General features: G+C 29.9%; 3 protein-coding genes across 3 annotated transcripts; 2 read left to right on the top strand and 1 right to left on the bottom strand.

Annotated features, from left to right (window-relative positions):
* The first annotated feature begins 1,622 nt into the window (after positions 1–1,622).
* On the top strand, positions 1,623–2,661 carry LOC124836117 (pollen Ole e I family allergen protein). The gene is made up of 2 exons (XM_047311198.2): positions 1,623–1,979; positions 2,058–2,661. Exons 1-2 carry the CDS (start codon positions 1,855–1,857, stop codon positions 2,380–2,382), a joined length of 450 nt encoding a protein of 149 aa, XP_047167154.1. The 5' UTR covers positions 1,623–1,854; the 3' UTR covers positions 2,383–2,661.
* A 2,415-nt stretch (positions 2,662–5,076) lies between these two features.
* LOC124836115 (uncharacterized) lies at positions 5,077–5,880 on the top strand. The gene has a single exon (XM_047311197.2). It carries the CDS (start codon positions 5,210–5,212, stop codon positions 5,711–5,713), a length of 504 nt encoding a protein of 167 aa, XP_047167153.1. The 5' UTR covers positions 5,077–5,209; the 3' UTR covers positions 5,714–5,880.
* Positions 5,881–9,829: 3,949 nt separating this feature from the next.
* LOC124836111 (transcription factor MYB14) lies at positions 9,830–11,899 on the bottom strand. Its single transcript, XM_047311194.2, has 3 exons — positions 11,705–11,899; positions 11,457–11,586; positions 9,830–10,602 (listed from the first exon to the last, which is right to left on the bottom strand). The coding sequence occupies exons 1-3, from the start codon at positions 11,835–11,837 to the stop codon at positions 9,984–9,986; spliced, it is 882 nt and encodes a 293-aa protein (XP_047167150.1). The 5' UTR covers positions 11,838–11,899; the 3' UTR covers positions 9,830–9,983.
* Between the last annotated feature and the right edge of the window lie 4,122 nt (positions 11,900–16,021).

The raw sequence follows: 16,021 nt of genomic DNA, 5'->3' as shown, positions 1-16,021 counted from the left end.
TTCTGATGGTACTCGGTAGATGTCTTCTTTTACCACAGTGCATATTTTCGTTGTACCTTGACTAACTGGTATAGAAATTAGCCTGTCATTCTTGGTCTTGCGAGTTTGTCCTTTTCACTAGAAATTGAGTTTTTGATACCAAACTAAGTACTAACGCTTCAACAGAGAGATGAAGGAAACTTTTCCTGACCATTCTATGCAAGGATTTTGCAGCATGTCAGCAGACCTCTATAGTCAATTATGAGGGTTTACAGCAGTAGAAGAAAGGATGGATTCATCCCTGTTACTCATGCTTTGTAAATAGAGAGTAGGCCTTATAAGGTGTAAGAGTTGTTAATTATAAGACATTTTACTCTTCTTTGGAAGTTAGTAAGTTAGTTTTGAGTGGGATAGACCAGGCACTCAAAATTCTTTTGACCTCACTTCTATTACGAGATACACATTCTTGCTCTTCACTTTGGGTTCCGGTGATCCATCCACACTCAATAAAATTTCTTTTCTTTCTGCTAATATCCACGTTCTAAACCATATCTATCACTGCATGCATGAATCGGGACGTAATAATGGACTATGATTTCTCGTATTGAGAATAAAAGAGAAGGTTCAAAACCAGAATATAAATTTGTGTATTTTATAAAGGGTTCAATTAGTGAAGGAACTTAAAAATCATAAGTTGATGAAATAAATACGTTTTTATTGATTTTGACAATAAGTTTACACTCATTTTGAAATGAAAGTTTATAATTTGTGTGAGATTTTTCTAAAATTCTAGCCGAAAGCTGATGATTTTTATTTTTAAATTTCTAAATGGAAGGGACATTCGTTTGATTGTTGAAGTTTGATTCCAATACTTCTGGAAATTTCCGTGAAACATCAAATTCGACGGTGTTATCAGTACTTGAATCAGGATTTCTCATTCATTCGGTGCTTTTGAGGAGCATGTTCTGTTAGGTGGATTCATTTGTTGCAATCACAGAATAATTCACGCAATAAGTTTTTAGGTTTTCAATACCTTACACAACTGATTTCTCTTAAATTGATATTTTCTTTCTATCAAGCACCTCAATCTAGGTTGTGGCACGTGGCACGCGCACGACCAATTGTTGATGACAACGTCAGTAAGCCGAAGCAAAGGTAATCCAAAACGCTGTTACATTGTCGTGATGTTTGTGAGTTTGTAAAAATTTAATTGATGTGATAGAATAAATTTTTTTAATAAATTAAAATATAAAATTATTTTTTAAAAAATTTGAAATCCGTTGCATGTACTTTTGAATCGATACCAATCAAAATTAAAACCGATTCTCTTGATCAAGCCCTCAAATCCATAATAGACTGCATTCATTCAAGTCTCAAAGTATCTTAAGCTTCTCTAACCAAAAGCAATGCACCACTTTATATTTTTATAGAAATTAATTTTGTAAAACTATGCATTTCATCCGTAAATTTCCTTACATAAAATAGATTGATCTCACTATTTCGGCACTCGCACACAAATAGTTGCAAATAAATAAAAAAGACCATCGCAAATCTCCTATTTCATCCAAAGAGTAAATCCATAAAAAAAAGAGTCTAAGAATGCCTTGGTCACAATCTTCCATTAATGTTATCGAAAATATAAAATACATATAATATAAAAGAAAAGAAGAAGATTCAAATTTATTTGAAGAATAAGAATGCTCAACGGGGGTAACTTTGTGCAGGTCTTCACGTGTTACTCGAAAACAGAGTCTACAGTGCCAGTGTAACGTTCCACCAAAATAAGCCAATTCCGAAGCAAATCTCACTCCTCACATCTCTCACCACTGATAAACTTATCGACAGACGAGAGCTGAAAAACAGTAGAAGACAAGAATGGCTTCACTCTGCACCACACTTCTCTTTTGTCTTCTCCTAATCCTATCTTTAGCAGCATCCACAGAGACGCATCGTATTCCCGGCTTCCTCTACACTCGCAGCAGAGGAAGATGCACCGCACAGTAAGAAACTCCGTTCCGTTCTGTTAACAATTTCTTGAAATGAAAAAACGCGATGACGGTGTACCGATTTCTTGTCAGGTTCTGGAGCGGGAGGAGGGAGGCGTGGCCGAGGATGGTTCCGGAGACGTCGACGGTGTCGAACGTGTTCGGGTCTCGGGTGTACGAACACTACAGATCGGATCTGACATTGATTGAAGCCGCGGCGAGGAACGACGAGGAGAGTAACGCGTTCGGAGGGTTGGTGAAGGAGGGAACCGCAGCGTTGCTTAACTCGTATGCGAGGGAGGGTTTTCCTTACAAACCCTGGCAGGTTAAGACTTTGGTGATAAAAGCGTTGGTGTCCCAAGCTGCAGCTGCATCTCAAGCCAATAACTTCTTGTTGGCTAACCAGGCTTGCTCCTAAAACCTAATCTACTTTAATCTAATCTAATCCTAACTCACTTTATCATATATTAAATTTCCTCTGTATTACTATATTAATTATACATTCATGATGATTGATTATCATGTTTAGATTAGCGTTATAATAGGGTAAGGTCCACTCGCTTTACCCTTTTTGTTATTGGTTTTCTTATGCAATTTTATCGGAATCACTACTCTGTGACGTGATTTTGGAATGTTAGAAGTGTATTGTTTGTTGATAAGAAGGAATCATTGCAATGGAGGGAATTAGTACTGGTTATGTATCGTGTCTCTTTAATTATCTTTTGGAATTTTTTTCTACGGAGCACACATAAGATTTTTTATTCCGTAGATACTCTATTTAAATATTTACTCGTATAGTGCTGTTTTTGGCATAAGTAAGAATTCTGTTTACTAATCGGAATTCAATATCTGGATAACCAGTTGGTACTAGAGCAGTATTTTTTTACTGAGTAACTCTGTTTCCCTTTTTTAATTATATTGCCGCATAATTACACAACTAGCAAAATTTCAATTTGATTTTAGAATTTGGTCTTCGCATATCCGAATTCTGAACCCGATTGGTCAAGAATTTGGGTTAAATACCAGCCAGAATTTGGTCTTCCGGATTTTTTCTATTCGGCCTGACCAGCTGGTTGTTTTTTTTTTTTAAATTTAATTAAAAGATTAAATATATTTTTATTCTTTAAACTATCATGGCATTTCAGTTTTAATTTTTTTAAAAATTTTAATTTTAAAAAAGAATTAAAACGCTGGGATTCCTCGTTCAATCAATGAAAACAACGACTGAGCTTGCTGCGGAGTTTGTCTTTAACGAAATTACGATTTCTCATTCAATACTCAATATTATCATACCCCATTGATAGACTATATTGAATCTCAGATTGTTGATTAGTGTTTGTATCGATCCCTTTGATCACAGTTTTACATTATCATTATTTTTCAACTTTTTAACTATTTTCAGTTCTTGATTATGAATAATTCCTTTAATTAGATGTATCTTTCCATTATTATTATAGTCCTTTATTATTTTCGAACTCCTTCGCAAAGCCACATTGAATCCCATTTGGAAACCTACTTGTAATATCCAGACTTAAATTCAAACAACTACAACTCTAAGCCCACATCCTCTATTTTTACAAAAACAAAAAAAATGAACCTATATATATATATATATATATATATATATATATATATATATATATATATATATATATATATATATATATATATATATAATGGAGAGGGTGATAACAACACTTAAACTATTCATAATTGTTTCCATTCTACCAACGAGGACATCAAAATGGTTTAAATAAATTTTTAATAATAAATTAAATAATTTTGTCAACAACAAAATTTTACCTCGCGGATATTGAATTATAACCTATATTTAAAATCGTGCTATCTTTATAAATATGTTGTATGTGAAAAAATATGTTGTATATGAAATAATTAATATTTCAGGATTTAGAACCGTTAATAGTATATTTCTTTGGAACTGTTAATGTTTGAAATATATTTTTAAGGATTTAAATAAAGTGTTAAATACAAATAATATTAAGAATTTGAGGACATATGTTTTCTAAATATAATAAAGGTATTGACTTATATAATTAAAAGATTACAATATTTTAAAACTAATAATGAATTTTAGTGACTAAAAGTAATTAGTCACAACATTGGTGAATTTAAATACTAATTTGTAAATTAAAAAATATTAATAATTAAAATAATTTTATTATGAATAAAAAATCATAATTGATTTCTAAATTAGTAACGAAAATAATTTTTTTTTGTAAATTGATATCTAAATTGTTTAGTAACAGGATTACTAAGATTTTGACCACTAAAGAAATTGACTTATAATTAAAAAAATAGTCATTAAACATATTATTTTGTCATTAAAATTAATTATTATTTAAAAGTTTTCTTATAGTGAAAATTATAATTTAAATAGTTATTAAATTAATCTATTGATTTAATTTATACAATATATGGACCATTATATGCATCTCTAGAAAATAAATTATAATTAATTATTAAACTGAATATTAAGAAATTTATTTAAAACAATTGTAGTTTTAAAGGTTAATTTAAAGTCTGTATAGGGATAAAAGATGAAACATAACTCTCCTCAAATAAAGATAATTGAATAAAGAATAAATTTATCATACCAGGAGAAAGATAAACTTGAATAAATTTGAGCAAATATTTAACAGCAGGTGAAACGAAATAAATATAGTTACAAATTATCTGTATAAAACAAACTCAACTATTATTTTTATAACCAAGTTACTATTCTTTTCAATCGTGTTATTTTTGTCTCCAATACTTGAATAAAATTTGTTGCTTAATAGTAACACTGACCCAACGATTTGTTCATATAAGCTCAAATCCTTGGTACAACAATATTAATATTCTGTGTATGTTATGGTGTGAACTTGAAAAATATTCTAAAGTTAAAATTTCAATTTCAATAAACAAATAATGGAAAAGCATTAACAAATGTGAAGTAAAAAGAAAAGTAGATTCTAGTTTTATGCCGAATTAATGTTAATGTCAGCTTAATAATTAAGCAAGCTAGTTGATTGGTGGTGGCTTTATGCTCTTATTGTCAAAAATATTCAAAGCCACCGTTCACAGCATAACCACCTTACATGAAAACAGTAATATACCATTCCCCAACATGACACTGATGAAACAGAGGAATCTAACCCATGTTGCATGTATCTTATAAAGGAACCAACTTTCAATCTGAACATAATTGAGTTTACCCTTCTTGTATTGCTCTCTCCTCGCTGATCATGAAATCCTGCGTAAGCCTAAAGCTAAGGCTAAGGCTTCCACCTGCTAAAAAGGCATGGAAGAGCTTCACTTCTACAATTGGTAAACTCAGTAAGTCCAAATCAAAATCCATGAAGAAACCAAGAAAGCTTTCAAAACCTACCACCAAATTTGCTACCTCCAAGCGTTTTTTTCGGCACAAAAGGTTAGGCACAGTCAGAAGTTTGCTGTTGGGGTTCCACAAGAAGCCTGCACCTGTGTACATTGATAAGCTCTTTAAAGAGCCTTCGTGTGACTTGGTGGGGCAGCTGAAGCCACCAACAGCACACAAATCACGAACTAAAAGGCTGTCTGGAGAAGAAGGAACAACAAAGGGTGGTAGATCTTGTGCCTCAGATGACATGTGGGAGTCACTGGCGTTGGCATCACCTCAGATGCAGGGAATAGATGAACGAGCAGAGGAGTTCATCACTAGATTCAGACAGGAGATGGCAGCGCAAGAGATGATAGCAAGACATTTTTAGCAAAAGTTCAGGATTTTCGTGAAGTTGTAGCGTAATAACTGTTAAATATGAAACTTCTAGATAGTTGATGGCTGGTGTGTGTGGATACTCTTATCAACTTGTGATTTTGTTCTTATTTTTCAATCCATTCAGATGATAAAATAAAAAAACAGCTTTGTTTTTTCTTACTTTACAACTATGACATGAAATATGACTCGTTTAAAAAACAGCATAGCCATGAGCTCTTTAATTTTTCTACTATAATTCATTATAATTCTAAAGATATGAGCTTAAAACAGTGCATTTCATCATATTCTTTAGACAGCAGACCCTTGAGCTCCTTAATGTTTTTCATTTTAAGATAACGGAATGAAGAAAAGAAGGATCAAACACGAATTGATAAGTCTTTTTGTGAGAAGAATTTGTCCCAGAATTTTGTTGAATAGAAATAAAAAAGGAGAACAAAATTTAAAGATAAAAACTCATTAACTTATTATTTTAAAGTTTTAGATACGAGTGATGTGTATATGGTTGGACTAAGATCTCATGAATGTTGTATTTTTTCAGTGAATTTTTCTCTAGATAGATCTAACACATTTCAATCGAAAAAACACAAAAAAATTGATACCATATTCAATTTAAAAACCTTAAAACAATATATTATGAGTATTCATGTCTTCATATAATATTCAACTTGTTAGTAATTTAGAATATATATATTAATCATTAAATGTATTAGGAGTCAATTTATTAAAGTAATATAATTAATTAAATTAGTATAGATGTCATAAAAAATTTAGGAGTCAATTTATTAAAGTACTATAATTAATTAAATTAGCGTAGATGTCATAAAAAATTTACTCTTTAGAGATATAAGCAATATTTTAATTTTTTGAAAGACAAAATTATAAATATTGAAACTAAGGTAAAAGTATCCTATAGAGGTTATATAAATGGATTATGATCTCTCTAAGATGTATTCACATTTCCCTTTCCTTCCTCTCATCTTTATTAGAAGAGAACTTCCTTTCATCCTTATTAAAAGAAAAAATTAAGAGAAACCTAAGATGTTATACATTTGGAAGATCTCAGATACCACTCTTTTATCTATATTGTTTCTAACTATTAATCCAGCTTCCGTATGCTCGCTAAGATATTGGAGATTGTTCATGGTTTGAAAGAGTTTGATTGCTCATTAATTATATTTTAATGCATAATCTAACCGTTAATATCAAATTAGTTTATGATTATTTTTTTTGTTCTAATTGTATGAACCCATTTAAGAGAAATCCCAATATGATTTCAACTTTCTAGTGGATTTTCAAAATCAAATTCCCAAATTAAGTTTTGAACCAATCATTTTCCTAATTCGAACCTATCTGGTTAATTAAATTATGGTTAAGAACATGTATGTCATGAAATTCTCTTCTTCATCCCTATTAAAAGAGAAAACCAAGAAGGAATCTAAAGTGTTCTATAGTTAAAAGATCAAATACCATTATTTTATCTATATTATTTATAATGGTTGATGTATCTTATGTGTATATAAATTCATGTGTATTTCATATTTTATCTGATGTGGGACTTTGTTTGTACCCAACAATGGTCAATCTAGATAAGTTTCGGCATATTACTTTGTGAGATATCGGAGACTCTTCATTGTTTAAGACAATTTTATTGTATCAATCAATTTTGATGCTTAATCTAACACAACTTTCTCATTTTTATATCCAACAAAAATCAATCCACACTTTAAAAAACTTGTGAATGTAAAAGAGCAAATGGTAGATATACACAAAGTTGAAACTAATAAACTACACAAAACTAACGATTAAACTAACAGGATTTAGTCATTACGGCTTACCAATATAAAACCTAAATGTAACCCATTACATACAGTAAGAAAACAACATAGAAATAATCGTGCCTTTAATTGTAGGCAGGCCATATCTGTTATCCTTTCCAAGCTTAGTGGAGGGAATTCTTAATTTGCAATACAACATGGATGTAATTTGTAAATGAGAAAGATACGAGACCTGAAAACTTTATTTTTAATATCAATCAAAGAAAAGAATAAGAAATGTATTCCCAATAGGATATGATTGTAATGATTAACACAACTTATAGTACTTCTCGAACCACGTTAGTTAAGACTTAATTCAAGTCAGTACATTTAAATTGAAAGTTGAACTAAGTTAACTTAGACTCAAAAGTAAAATAGAGTTAAATTTAAAATAAAAACTAAATTATTTTACCATAAGAAAATAAAATTTTGAGATGTTTTAATTATTGGATCCAAATTAATTATTTAAGAAATTAAGAGAATTTGTTATCGAAACTCTTCATCTTTCTTAACTATTCTTCTTTGTCCTTTTATTTTCTATTAGTGTGCTTTCATGTTCGTAATTGTTTAAAATAAATTTATTCTTATCGTTATCCATACAGAATGAAAATTTACTTTTGTTGTAGGTCTGGACAAGATAATCCAAACATATTGGCTGTGTTCTGTAATTCACGAAGGAAATCTATGTAAAGTAGAAGCTTATATAGCAATTTTAAAGGTGTGAACAGTAATCTCCTTTCAAGATTGCTGTAATTTGGGATAGTTTAGGACCGGTTTTTTGTTCCTTTATTATTTCGGGCATTGCAACGTTGAAGAAGAGAAAAACATTGTTCTCGGACATATTGAACAAAAAATAACAATCGTGTATAATAGACATAGGTGATTCTAATGTTACTCACAGTGTTAATCGGTAAAATAGTAATACGCTACAAAAATAAGGGCATTTGATTCGACATCTTTATTCTTTTAACAGCATTACATGTTTCCCCTTTGCATATGATAAGCCTACAATCTGATCAGTTTTTTTATTAGATAGATCGATAACTCCAAAAATCTTTGGTGAGATATGATCACGACCTATATTCTAATTCAAGTAAGTATGGTGGGCGCCCGTGTGATTAATGGAATTAATTATAGAGAAAATGAAAATGTTACATACAAAATATACACAACAATTTTCCGAAACCATATATGTAAAAAAAAAGTATATAACAATTTGTTCCTTTAAGAGGAAGAAAAATATACAGATTCAACAAATTATGTCATAAAGAAATGGTAATAAATCGTATTGTGCAATTATTTTGTGTGTCGTGACTTAAGATAAAATAAGTTATATATGAATAATTTTATATTCTTATTTATTTATAAATTTGATTAAATATGTTTTTAGTATATGAATTTTCATCCAAAATTGAATTTAGTCTTTCTCTCAAATTTTGAATCAATTTCATCTCAAAACTTTCTTAATAAATGGTTGGAGTTCTTCTTTCCAAACAACGTTAAATATACTTTCAATCCTTAAATTTTGACCTGGAATTGAAATTAATCATTATCCCAAACTTCGATATAGTTTGGTCATCAAATTTTAAAAATAATAGATATTATAATCTCAATCCACCCCTAGTTAAGGGTCTAGGTTGTGGAGATTGAGGTTTCATGGGGAGAATAGGAAGTGGTGAAGCGATTGTTGATGTTGTGGTTTTTGGTGGAGAAGATGTATGAGATGGGAGGAGAGGGAGAGGGAGGAAAGGCCATGGAAGAGGTAAGAACGAGAATGAGAGGAGAGAGTGACATTGTGTCAACACGTAGGTACACATATGATAACATTATTTGTCATAAACAAATTTTTAACGTGGTTTGATTAATATGACTACGTTTATTCATTAATAAAGACATAAAATTGATTTAAAGTATGAGATAATGATGAAATTTATCTTTTAATCCATTCATTAATAAAGAGATATAAAATTGATTTAAAATATGAGATAATGATAAAATTTATCTTTATATAAAAGTTCAGAAACTAAACATATTTAATCATTATAAATTATTATACAAATAATGAGTCTCATTTAATATATAAGTTTTGTGATCTTCATAAAAATAAATTTGTTGATTTTTCCTTTAGTTAACTTTAAAATATTAAAAATAATTTGTAATTAATTAAGTTTACACTTTTAATAAGTCAACTAATGTAAAACTCCTCATTAAAGGTACATGTTATCTAAACCTCTGTAAGGATGATACAAAAATGTTATTTACTACAAATGTTAAAAGCTTATTAAGGCGCCTTAACAACATCAATGTATACACAGTTTATTACTGATTTCTTTCTTGTAACCTACGAATTAACTAGGACAGACATGAATTAATTCAAGTCCAAACAACAGAACAAAACAAATGTATGCTTTCCATCGATTGAAAGGATTTGGTAGTTTGTAGCTAACATCATAATTCAAGTAACTGGTTGAATTCCTCAGCTCTGGCGTAAACGTTGCACCAAAAGTCCATGCCATCGCTCATACTTGACGAACTACCATCTATAAGCACCCCTACTTCTTCGCTAGACATTGGTTCAAATCGACCATAATCAATGCTCGGAAATCCACTTGTCTCACCGGAACTATCGTCAGATAACAATACTTCCGACCAGAAATCCTCGTCCAGTGCAAGATTGTTCTCCGGTGTGTCAATATCATTAACATGCGAGGACATGTCACAATTATTATTACTATTATTAATGCTGCTATTGTTGTCACTATTGGTGAGCGAAGACATATCGCTAGAACATTGGGGAGGAGAAAGTGGCATTTCCTCTGTGCTATTATCTTCTTTGGTTGATGCATGAACGTGAACGTTATTCACGGGGTCTTGTTGTTGTTCTAGTTTGACGTCTTGGTAATTGATTTTGGAAGCGTCCCCATCCAACTTTGGTTGTTTTTTGCTTCGTTGTTGCTCTTGGCTTTGTCGGTAATTTTGTGGCAACCTCTTCTTCAAGTGGGTGTGCCACACGTTTTTTATCTCGTTGTCTGTTCTACCAGGTAATCTCGCAGCTATAGCCGACCATCTGCACGCGGATGTTATCACAAGATTAGAACACAAAATCGATGTTGGAGGAAATATTCATTAAAAAGGGAAATAGCTGGTTTCGTATAGCTGGCTTCACTCCTCCAAAGTCACAATATACAGTAGTAATAATAATGTTATGTGATGTGTGTTTAAATAATGTGTTGTTTTGTACAAAAATTAAGCACGTGAAAAGGTTGCAGAAAAAGAGAGAATCTTGGCAGACCGACATATCCAACAGGGTATGATTTTGCTTGCCTTGAAAACTAAGAAAAAAAATCAAAGTGCAAATGGGCCCAAACCATTATCTATTTAAAAAAAAAAAAAAAAAGGTTTTTTGTAAGAACTTTTTTTTTGATAATTTTTTTATAACAATTAATTTTTGTCAGTGGTCCATTTCAAATATAAAAATCAATAAAATAATTATTGTCAAAAAGTTATTAAAATATTATGGTCCTTGAGAAAAAAAGCGACCAAAAAAACTGTTCCTTTCTTTATAAAACAAGAATAAAAAAAAACGAGGCTGGCGAGAAAGAATTTTATATCCGTTTGTATACTTCCAAGACTTTTATGAAATCACATGTATCTGCTATATCCATCCATCAGTTTCAGGTTACAGAATAGAAAATGACCAGACACAAAGAAAAAATGAAGATATTCGGGAATCTTTGCTTCACTGTTTGGAATCGGTTGTGGAGTCATTCATGGTTTTTCAACAGATTTTGTTATTGGTTTTCGATAAAAAGAATCTTATTTCCATGTAAGGTGAAGTTAACATGGATTAAACTATAGCTTATTAGAAATTATAATGTGAAATTTAATGGCAGATAGGTAGAAAAAATATCAGTAGTTTACCTGTTTCCCAACATTTGATGCAAACTGATTATAGCATCCTCTTCTTCTGGGGTGAAGTTGCCTCGTTTGATGTCTGGTCTCAGATAATTTATCCACCGAAGTCTACAGCTCTTTCCACACCTTAACAGCCCTATTCATCAAAAAGAGAGAAAGAGAAACTTGGTTAATGGTATAGCTATGTTATATTCTTCTTCAAATAGTTATTAGCTAAGGCATTTGAACAAGAATTAGGTTAATTTGAGACATACCAGCTAGTTTGGGCAGAGCACGCCAATTAGAATGGCCATAAATGTTGATGTAATTGATGAGAATTTGATCTTCTTCATGAGTCCATGGCCCTCTCTTCAACCCCATTTTCTCGCAGCATGGAGCTCTCCCCATTCTTTGCTTCAAAACTCAAACGATTGCTCAAAGCTTCAAGTGCGAACTCTCTTTTCTTATATATCCACACACCAAATTAAAGCAGAGATAAATCTCACTCCAGCTATTTGCTCTTTAATATGCACATAATAACACGAATGGGGAATTGATTGAGTTGTACATAACAGTACAAAACTCCTTTATTATTGTTTATAAGATATTATAATAAATTCATCATTTTTTTAATTAATTTTTGAGGTTTCTTTCAGACTATTATTGTATAGTCAAATAAAACGTGGCTTTTGCCTAATATATTTGGTTGTACAACAGTATGACATTAACTAGAGTGCACTTACTTTGATCTTCTGTCTCTCTCTATATCCATTGATCATTTCAGCATGTATTCCTACTTTGTCTGACTGTCCTTTAGATAGTTCAGTTTTCAACGTGGTAAGTGGCTGAAAAGAACTTATTCACACGAACGAAAAGAAAAAGTTACATGTTTGAAAACATCACTGTATCTCAGCAATTTAGATACACTATTATTTTATGCATTCTATTATATTACCTTTTAGCTTTTCTCTATCATATATATTGATAGTGTGTTCATACAGTTTTTCGGCTACACACGCACATTTTACTTTAATATTTATCTATATACCAAATGCTCAAATGATTTTGTTTAGAAGAGAATACGAGTAGGAAAAGCTCTAATATCTGCAATATCTTACCACAGTTGGCTATTCAAATTCGAATTGAAATTGCATCTTAGAACTGAAATATATTGCGGTGTTGACAATTTTCTTTTTGATCACCAAACTAAGAAAAATTGATTTTTTTTTTCATCCTGTGTTGTTTAAATATAAATATATATTCGGAGTCATTATTTATACTGTTGTTAAAGATGTTAGGTGACTAACTAGCTTCGAAAATGATTTTGCAATGAATGACACAGTTAGGAAAATGAGGGATATATGGTAGACGAAAACTACAAAGAGTTAGGGTTTTCAATTTGAACACAAAATATTAATTGCTTAAAGTAAATTTTGTAAAATGGAATAAATATATAAGTATGATTCTAGCTTTGTTTTTAAAATTAATAAGGTTTAAATGTCATTTTAATCTCTATATTATAAGCTCTGCAGTTAGGCCCTTCATTTTTCCCCCCGTAAATTTACTTACTTTTTTAATAATTATTATTGTTGGTTCTTATTTCTTTATGCAATTTTGATTCTTAATATATAATTATACGTAGTTTTTTTTTTTATATTTTGAATATGCAACAGTGAGACTGGGAGAAACTCGTAGAATACCTGTGACTAGCTTTAAGAATTTCTTATCATATATAATTTGATAATAATTCAGTTTATTCTTTAAAATAAAAATTAGAAGACTAACATTACAAGAAAAAAATTTAGAGACCAAAATTGTTGATTTGTGTGAAATATAGGAAAAAGATACAGTTAAACTAAAATTAATTTAATAAGTATGTAAAGGCATATGACCAAATGGATATATAATATGTATTCATTTATGTAACCATTTAAAAGAGAAAAATCTCACATTTTGCATATGTTACAAAACGGAAAGGAAAATACATGTCGTTGGACAAGTTTGTTTTTTCTTTTATATTATTCCAAAATTTAATAGGATGATTTCTTTGAAGCCAAGTTGACATAATTAAGTAATAATAATGATACGACTGGTATAAATTAATATTAATATTACATACAGTAAAACGAAAAATAAAAAAACATAAAGCGACAAATACAATATTTAAAATAAATATATAAATAATATCATCCGTTAATTAAAAAAGCATTATTAATACATTCATGATAAACAAATGAAGTATACTTTTTAAAGGTAATAAGACAAATTAAACAAAGTCAACCAGAAATTATTTATATTGGTTAAGCAATACGTTACGATTCAGCAGCACATGAAGTACAATTAAAAAGATGCCTCGAATTAAACATGTTTTAAAACATCGAATACATATTTCAAAACTCAAAGGCGACGGAAAATGAACTTTAATTAGAATGGGACTATAAGTTTTTAAAATGGCATGGCATGCATGACACCCTTAGTAGTCATGTTGAAATTGGAGAAATGTTCTATCTCAAACGGTAAAAAGAAATAAATACAATTTCAAAAATAATTTTTTTAAATAAAATAGACATATTTTATGTATTAAATTAAACTCAAACTATTCATCTATAAATAATTCTAATTATTCATCTAAGTTTGACCAAATATTTTCTTAAAGTGACAAACATAAATAATTTGGGTGACCATTCAAACACATCCTAAAAAAGTGTAAAATAAGAAAGCACATTGTTCAAATGTTACTTTTGTGGTTTGTTTGTCTAAGTTACGTTCACAAGATGGAATATAAAACAATTATTGAGCTTGAAAAGGATAAGTTGGCACTAAACGGTAGTGAAGTATGCTAGTTCCCTATCCTCGAGCTCTATAAACCAAAGAAAAGAGAAGAATAATAATGTCTAAGAAATATTGTTTAACATATTTAAATCTATATAAAATATTCAACCAACAATAACCCAACACCACACTCTAAAATTACATGTTACAAAAAAATTAATAATATTTTAGTTAAGATTTTGTATATACTTATTTTAATATATATTTCTAAACTAAGTCATCATCTACAACATATATAACATGTTATTGCATAATTTAAAATAGATATTAAAAAGTAACAATACCAAATGCTGGAAAGTTAAATATCATTGATATGGATATGTGACGAAATTATGTGTTTTTAGGAATTTTTTTGTTGATTATGACTGAGTTGGCTAAATAGGAAATTTGTGCTATTTTGATTGTGTATGTTAATATTGGTTTGGTATGTGAGAGGAGATTGAATGAGAATATTGAAGTTTGCACAATTAGTCTCTAAGGGTATTTTTGAAATGATTTAGTATCAATTATAATTAATTGAGTAAGCTAAATACTCACATTTCTTCTTCTATATTGGTGTTGGGTGGTAGCAATAGAGTGTTGGGTGCCAATTACAAAAATCCAAGTCAAAGAGCTCTAGGCGCCATAGTATCATCTGTGCACCATGTGCTAGTGAGCTCTAGGGGTCCTTAGCATTGGGCATTGGTATGGTATAGTTGTGTGCTCACTTAACAGTTAGCCCCTATGATGAATATTGGTATCGTCGGACACCACTGTGTATTGTGGATTATTTTTAGATTTTTTATGTTTCTCTTGTGGTTTTCTTGCCATGTTGGTACTATTATTGCATATGAAAATGTATGGGATATGAAAATGATGTGTATATTTTGGTTTAGTAAGATGTTCTTTTTCAATTGGTATATTGATGATTTATTATGCGAATGTAGTAGTTCCAAGGTTGGAATTCTACTGTTGATCATTTGTGTGTGTTGTATTGATGCAAGAAATAGAGTAAGACTATCTTAACTGTACTAAGTATTAATTTCACATAGAGAAAGATACTTAAGGTGAGAGTTAAAGGAGTTCCTTATCAATGGATTTAGTAATCATGACTAAATTTATAAATGAGTGATTTTATCTTATTATACTTTATTATATGAGATGTGATCATAGGATGACAAGATCCCTTGAAAAGTGAAGATAAGTATAACACCTTCACAATCTTCGATCTTAATAAATACTTAAGTATTATAAAAATCGTATATAATGTATGATGAGTGTGAAAGTTTCTCAAAATGATATGTGAATTGTGTAATTGCTTGAAATAGCGATAGTTATTACAAATTATGAATGTATTTATTTGTATGATAGATCTTTCATTATAGTCCCCTTTAAAACACTATAAATAATACATTATTTACATTAAGGAATATATAATGTTAAAAGTTGAAGATAGATATGATCATAAGAATATACTATATATTTTAAAATGTTTTTCATTTTTTAGAGAAAATATTTTTTAAGATAATTTAAGTTATTGTTTTTTTTTTCTAAAAATAAATGACAAATATACTATTATGAGAAGAAAAAAATGTAAAAGTTTATTCAAACGATAGTTAAAAAACATATTGGTGTCTATAGATTTATGTAAATATCTACAGGAATTATATATACAGACAAGTTTTATAGATTAATACTCAACAAGTAGTAATGAGACGACTCTGGACTGATTTTTATTTGGTAGGATAGTATTATTTTCTTCCTACTTCATTCTCATCATA

This window comes from Vigna umbellata, chromosome 5 (genome assembly GCF_029865625.1).
Source record: "Vigna umbellata cultivar VRB3 chromosome 5, Vumbellata_1.0, whole genome shotgun sequence".
Lineage (NCBI taxonomy): Eukaryota > Viridiplantae > Streptophyta > Magnoliopsida > Fabales > Fabaceae > Vigna > Vigna umbellata.
The sequence above is the reverse complement of the archived record's forward strand: the minus strand, read 5'-3'. Positions and strand labels throughout refer to the sequence as shown.

What these genes read in the sequence shown, in the direction of transcription:
- LOC124836111 (XM_047311194.2), bottom strand. Translation starts at nt 11,837, where the DNA reads ATGGGGAGAGCTCCATGCTGCGAGAAAATGGGGTTGAAGAGAGGGCCA. An exon ending in TGCTCTGCCCAAACTAGCTG is followed by an intron (nt 11,587 to 11,704) that starts GTATGTCTCAAA and finishes TTTGATGAATAG; the next exon opens with GGCTGTTAAGGTGTGGAAAG. An exon ending in CATCAAATGTTGGGAAACAG is followed by an intron (nt 10,603 to 11,456) that starts GTAAACTACTGA and finishes ATCCGCGTGCAG; the next exon opens with ATGGTCGGCTATAGCTGCGA.
- LOC124836117 (XM_047311198.2), top strand. Translation starts at nt 1,855, where the DNA reads ATGGCTTCACTCTGCACCACACTTCTCTTTTGTCTTCTCCTAATCCTA. An exon ending in AGAGGAAGATGCACCGCACA is followed by an intron (nt 1,980 to 2,057) that starts GTAAGAAACTCC and finishes ATTTCTTGTCAG; the next exon opens with GTTCTGGAGCGGGAGGAGGG.
- LOC124836115 (XM_047311197.2), top strand. Translation starts at nt 5,210, where the DNA reads ATGAAATCCTGCGTAAGCCTAAAGCTAAGGCTAAGGCTTCCACCTGCT.